General features: G+C 39.7%; 2 protein-coding genes across 2 annotated transcripts; one reads left to right on the forward strand and one right to left on the reverse strand.

Annotated features, from left to right (window-relative positions):
* The first annotated feature begins 385 nt into the window (after positions 1 to 385).
* LOC113286262 lies at positions 386 to 4559 on the forward strand. Its single transcript, XM_026534924.1, has 6 exons — positions 386 to 525; positions 614 to 790; positions 1228 to 1307; positions 1485 to 3161; positions 3259 to 3499; positions 3817 to 4559. The coding sequence occupies exons 2-6, from the start codon at positions 715 to 717 to the stop codon at positions 4458 to 4460; spliced, it is 2718 nt and encodes a 905-aa protein (XP_026390709.1). The 5' UTR covers positions 386 to 525; positions 614 to 714; the 3' UTR covers positions 4461 to 4559.
* A 162-nt stretch (positions 4560 to 4721) lies between these two features.
* On the reverse strand, positions 4722 to 5557 carry LOC113286263 (EC protein homolog). The gene is made up of 2 exons (XM_026534925.1): positions 5378 to 5557; positions 4722 to 5101 (listed from the first exon to the last, which is right to left on the reverse strand). The coding sequence occupies exons 1-2, from the start codon at positions 5458 to 5460 to the stop codon at positions 4930 to 4932; spliced, it is 255 nt and encodes an 84-aa protein (XP_026390710.1). The 5' UTR covers positions 5461 to 5557; the 3' UTR covers positions 4722 to 4929.
* Between the last annotated feature and the right edge of the window lie 731 nt (positions 5558 to 6288).

A 6288-nucleotide genomic window follows, 5' to 3' on the forward strand; every position in this document is an offset into this window, starting at 1 on the left:
CTTTTACACTTCCAATACAACTCGATTTTGTTCTGAATACTTGGTCAAGAACTCAAGATCATCGATGCATGAAGCAGCAGTAATAGGACCACCTAAATTATGTAATATCATGCACACGAATGATGTTACAGCCTGCATGTCCATGTGCTATAAACTGCCTTTTCCCTTTTGAGGCTAAATATGAAATAGTACTTTCGGGCCAACAGCAAGTCGACACTCGACAAATTTTGCTTTCTTACAAAGCCCATATATCTCCTAAATTTGGGCCCCCCTAAAACCTAGTGTGGACCCGTCTTGATTTCTCGTTAGGGATGGACTGTGGAGTATTATATTTTCCCTCTCCTTTTTCCTTTACAGCAATGGTGTCTGTCATAGTATTAAGAAGGAAACTTTTCCTGCACTTATAATGAATCAAGAATCTCAAAATTTCTCTATAATCGTTCAACAATCAAGATCATCTTTCTGCACTAATCGTTCTCAATTTGAACTTCACAAGGAAGCCAGGAGAAAAGCATTTGGCTAATTGTAAGTTTCTCAGTCACCTTGTTTGTATCAATAATAATTTTTTTATTCATGTAGTTTACTCATAGAACTTCACATTGTGGTTTTGAAGGTTGTAAAGATTATAGGTTATGTTTGCATCCCGTTTCCATGGGTTGATTGAGTTCTAAGTTCTAAAAGGAAGTAAATTTTGGAAGGACCAATCTAGCCTACATGGGTGGTTTGTTTCACCTTTTTGACTTTAGTCAGTCCGGTACATCCAGAAAATCTCAAAAGCGGCTCATCGATGGTAAGCATCAATAACTCCGAACTGCAATTCTAGTTCTCTTTTGGAGTAATTTCATTTACTAATTACGTTTGCAAGACATTAAGATCATATGATAGTTTGAAATGCTAACCGCGCAATGTAGGTTTCTCAGCCTTGGTACACACCATCATTTTTGTTTCATACTCTCATCCATTCGATTTTTCTATGGGATTTTAAACTGTAGCTCTATTTGGAGTACCATATAGCAGGACTGAAACTAAAAATGTTAGTCACAAGTCTGAAATCAAATTATGTATATGGAATGCTTGTCGCCCGGTTTTATATTTCTCAACTTATGTAAACCTTCAAAGAAGAAATGATTGTTAACAAGAGGTTGTTGACATTACAAGATGAAACTATCAATTCTTTTTATTGTTACTTTGATATTCAAGATTTTGCACGGTTCATTGCTTGTGCAGGTTTAGAAGCTCCACGAAATAGTTTGGAGCTACCATCAGAATCCTCGCCAAGATATAGAGCCATAGGAGATAAGATAACGGTATGTTACATTGATGTAGACTGTAATGTGACTGATTAGTTCTGGTCTTCTTATATCAGTTGTCAGCTTCAGTAAAGATGAAATGAATTATGTGCAGGGCATCGGTAAAATGGTACATTTAGTTTTTGTTTACTATGACACCAATTGAATGCTATCTTTTATGCTTTGGATTTTCAGTATTTGCACCAAGTGAATCAGAAGACTTCCAAGCAAAACATTTCTTCAAATGGAGCTCCAATGAAAAAGTTGATCAATGAGGAGATATTAAAAGATTCAGACAGCAGACGCGGTGTTCCAAGTATTGTTGCTCGTCTGATGGGAATGGATATCTTACCATCAGAGACTAAACCAGCAATTCAAGTGAGCGAAAAGAAGATCAAACCAAAACAAGAAAGATCTCCGGGAAAAGAACATGTTGCAAGCAATCCATATCTGGATAAACCTCTCAACTCGAAATCTCAAACACCGTACAACTTACTCCCGAATAGTGGAGAAATGGATCCTGACAAATCCTGCCATGTGTTCGGGAACCCACGGCCACGAGAACATCCTCAAGAGGAGCAACTACAAAAATTCAAAAAAGAGTTTGAAGCATGGCAGGCAGCCACGGTTTGGGAACAGGCAAGGGTTGTTGAGGGCTCCCACAAGGAAAAGCGCACTACCTATACAGGTCCAAGGATTACTAGAAGACAAGAGAAGCTTACAGAACTAAATGGTCATAGACCTGAACTTCCAGTGAAATCAAGCGCACGAGAAAGAGGTGATTCATACCATCGTAGATATAAGAGCGATGATTTAGATGCTCGTAATCCAAAGGATTTCATTTCCACAAGGAACAAATGTAAAACTACTTCCAGTTTCGAGCCTCAAACTTACTGTAACACAAGAGACAGAAAACATTCTGCAGCGACAAGGATAGTTGTCTTAAAGCCTGGCCTTGATAGAAGTCCTGGCAGTGAAGATTCTTGGGCTAGATCCTCAGACGGTATAGAAGATGAAGTAAGTATAGAAGATTTTCTTGAAGAAGTTAAAGAAAAGCTGAGGTCCGAAAGGCGAGCAAAGAAGGCTGTGAAAAGAGATTTTATTGTTATAAGGAATGGGGTTGAGTTTCCTTTTGATGCAAAGCCATCAAGCTCGAAGAAAATAGCGCAGAATATAGCAAAGAAAGTACGAGAGTGCGCGTCTAGAGACTTTGGGATGAAGTTGCTCCGAACGGAGTCAATGAAGTCGTATGGAAGTGAAATTCAGGTTGGTGAATCAGAAGAATCCCCGGAGTTCATCAGTAGAGAAATGCGGAAGGTCTTATCCAAGAGGCTAAAAAATGTCTTAATAGGAGAAATAGATGCTTCTGGTATTACACCAAATGAGAGTAGAAACTCATTCTCCAGAGATGGTTTCGGTTCCGGAAAGAGAAGCCACTGGGAAAACATGGAAGATGAAAATGAATTCCAGACCAATTCTAGAAATGGAGAGCAGAGTTATCAATTACGTTCTACTGGTGAAATGTTACCGAGGTCGAATCTCTTAAGATCGATGTCAGCTCCTGTATCATCAGGAACTTCATTTGGGAAGCTGCTTTTAGAAGATCGACATGTTCTGACAGGGGCACAGTTAAGAAGAAAACATGAAGTTGCTGATAATGTCCCAACGGAGCTGACGAGAAGTAGCAGCACAAAAGATAAGTTCAACTTGAGAGGAAAATTTTCGTCTCTCAACAACTTCACTCTTAAAAGCAGGCTGTTTGGAGGGAAGTTGGAGTTGGTGGATGAAACGGAGAGCAACAATGGACCTGTCTTCGACAGGAACGCTTTTACAAGTGGTCCGACTGTCATGATGAGTCTTGGAAATACACACGTAAGGATATTTACTTTTCAGTTCTGCAGAGTAGTTATATGCAAATTCATAAGAAAAATAAGAGGCCTAAATGTTATTGAAATGTTGCTTGTTTTAGGAGAACTGCACTGAGGTACCCCCAAGTCCAGCATCTGTGTGCAGTAGTGTTCACGAAGAATGCTGCGAGCCAGACGAGTCAACAAGTCATGTTGCTGCAGCAGATGCATCTGCTATGGATGAGCCAGCTGAATCAACAAATCTTACTTCCAAAACAGATGTATCTGCTATGGAAATGGATCGTTCTCATTCTCATCATGTGTTTAAGGTCCCAGGTGACGAATTAAGACCGGACGAGTCAGGTAAGAACTTCTAATCTCCTACATAAACAATCTTTTATAAAATGGTATTGCTTGTAACTGAAAAACCCTTGGAGCAATTCCTCCTACATGGAGAAACTCCTTGGACTGGCGGCGGAGGAGTTGCACATGTCTTATGGGACTCCATGAATACTAGTATTTATTTCAATACCTCTTTTACTGTCATCCGATTGAATTCGGAGTGCTGCTGTCCAGGCCCTCTCTGGCCATTAGAGAGACTATATTGGGAGATATTTGCCATAATCGATCCCATTTTTTTTGTCAGCGTGGGTGATACCTTCTATTCTGTCGATATGCAGGGTTAGACCAGGAAACAGCAACTGAGGAGGTGAAGGAGGAGGAACAAGTGGTTGATGACGCGGCAGAAATGATGGTGACTGAAAAGGCTTGCATTAAAGATCTTCTTCGTATTTCTGGGTTGTATGATGGTGGTGGTGGTGGTTACGAGTCCAGGTTGTCTGCGGGGGCCGATTTTAAATGGGTACCACTTGGCATTTGTGTATTCGATAAAGTCGAGGAATCGAGAAAAGCCAACAACTCAAACAAATCCGACGGGGAAAGTAATACAACTCTAGAACAGAATCACAAGGTGATATTTGATTTGGTAAATGAAGCATTGTACACCATTCTTGAACCATGTTTTACTACCACTGCTGTTGGGCCAACTAGGATGCCGCGTGGGAAGAGATTATTGGAAAAAGTATGGAGGATGATCGGAATGTACATAAACCCACCTGAACAAACTGACGATGAGAGGAGGTTGTCCTTCTACTCCTTAGATGCCGTTGTTGCTCGTGATCTCGGTACAAACTCTTGGTTGGATTTGAATCTTGACGACAGTGAAGATCAGTTGATAGGAAAGGAAATTGGAGGGTCCATTCTAGACGAACTGATTCAAGAAACAGTGAGGGATGCTTATGGTGTGTCTAAGCTTCAGTCCTGAAGCATTAATCGAAATTAATATAATAAGACATGTTTAATTGAAGGGTGATGTAAAAAAAAATGGTGCTCATGTAAAACTGTAAATGGTTTTGAGATCATGTTCTGTGAAAATTTATTGGATCTTATTGTTGGAAGCTGACGAAATGGAATCAGAGGGGAAGAAGTGGGGAGTGCTCCTTATGTGTCACTTGATATTGTTATGCATCAAGGATAACTAATATCCAGATTCCAGAATATGAGAGGAAAAAGAAAATTCTGTAAGCAAACACCGATGCACATGTCTGGAAAATCCTTTATTTATTTATTTATTTCAGTCAAGCTACACACATATATAGCTAGGTTTGTCGACTCTAATATAAATCGACATGCATAACATACCAAAGTACTACTTCATCTACTGCTGCTCCTACTGCATACTTCTCACGCATTTGCACCATTTTATTTGGCTCAGAACTAGAGCGATGTCCAATCTAAGAGGCACACTTAACACACCCACATCCAGGACCACACTTGCAGTGAGCCTTTCCAACGCCAGTACTTCCTCGGCTACCCTCGGAACAGCCGCATGGGTTGCACCCACAGTGTTCTCCACATGAGCACTTCATGTGTTCCCTGTCTCCTCCTCCGCTGCTGGTCTCACACCTGCATGTATTTAGCCCACGGTTAGTATTCGTGACAGTGAATCAGGCCAACGATATGGTAGAAAAATCCTAGAGGGTAGGGTCACTGCATCAGATGCTGCATGCATATTGCATAGACATCAAGTATTTCAATCTTATCCAGCTATGAGTCTTATTCATGACGTACGGAATCAGACTTAATTAAGAGGGTAGACTAAATCGGACATAAGGATGGCGATGAACAGATCATGGTAGATCATGAATTTCATGGAAATGATGTGACATGAGATGTACATACCTGCAGCTTTGGCCGCCAGGGCATGGTACAGCACAACCACAGCCCTCGTTACAGCCCTTACTTCCTCCTCTCACGTCAGCCATGATCGATTAAATTATATTTGTATTTAGATCTTCTTAAACTACTTTCTTTCTCACCGGAGTACTGATAGAAGTGTAGTTGATTTATGCCTACAGCAAAAGTACTGCTTTATATAAACATGCAGCCATCAGCTAGCTACATCCTTTACTGACACTCAGCGGATGTACGTGGAGGAGTAAGCGCTCGACACGGTATACAATGTTCGATCATTTACTTAGCATTACGAACGTGGCGATTGATGCGGTATTTTTGCATGATTTTTGACCACGTAGTGATATATCTGATCTGCTTAATCGCATGAAATAGTCTCAGAACAAAGTCAAGCGGAAATATCTAGGGCTTTGGCCTTTTCCCATTCAAACTACAAGACAACTACTACCCTATTCTGCTATAAGAATGGAGACTTTTTTCTGCGTCGATTTGGTGCGCATAAAATATTTGCTCGCGCGGCAAGCATTTTTGAATTAGCAACGGAACGTCTATCAGATCTAAAACACATATGAAATGGCAAATTTAACAAATAACAAGAGTTCTTTCTTTCTAATAAAAAAAGGCTAAAAAATACTTAATGATAAAGTACAACAGGTTGGTAATTTCTAATGACTAACAAACTGCTTTGACAAAATTGTTTGACTAGATATACTGATCATATATATATATATATATAATTAATATTCCTGATGATATAGCATGTATTTTTTATTGAACAAGCAATTGGAATACATGTAGAAAATTTCAAAGAAAAGATATATTAAAAGGGGAAAAAAAATGATACGTACAAAAATATATAAAGATGGTCTAGGGACTTCCCATAAGAAAAGAAAAAAAAA

The sequence above is a fragment of the Papaver somniferum genome, chromosome 6 (genome assembly GCF_003573695.1).
Source record: "Papaver somniferum cultivar HN1 chromosome 6, ASM357369v1, whole genome shotgun sequence".
NCBI lineage: Eukaryota > Viridiplantae > Streptophyta > Magnoliopsida > Ranunculales > Papaveraceae > Papaver > Papaver somniferum.

Bases quoted from the DNA above. Each gene is read 5' to 3' on its own strand.
- LOC113286262 (XM_026534924.1), top strand. From the start codon at position 715: ATGGGTGGTTTGTTTCACCTTTTTGACTTTAGTCAGTCCGGTACATCC. The intron at 791-1,227 runs GTAAGCATCAAT...TTGCTTGTGCAG, and splicing joins TCAAAAGCGGCTCATCGATG to GTTTAGAAGCTCCACGAAAT. The intron at 3,162-3,258 runs GTAAGGATATTT...TGCTTGTTTTAG, and splicing joins TGAGTCTTGGAAATACACAC to GAGAACTGCACTGAGGTACC.
- LOC113286263 (XM_026534925.1), bottom strand. From the start codon at position 5,460: ATGGCTGACGTGAGAGGAGGAAGTAAGGGCTGTAACGAGGGCTGTGGT. The intron at 5,102-5,377 runs GTATGTACATCT...AAATACATGCAG, and splicing joins CCTGGCGGCCAAAGCTGCAG to GTGTGAGACCAGCAGCGGAG.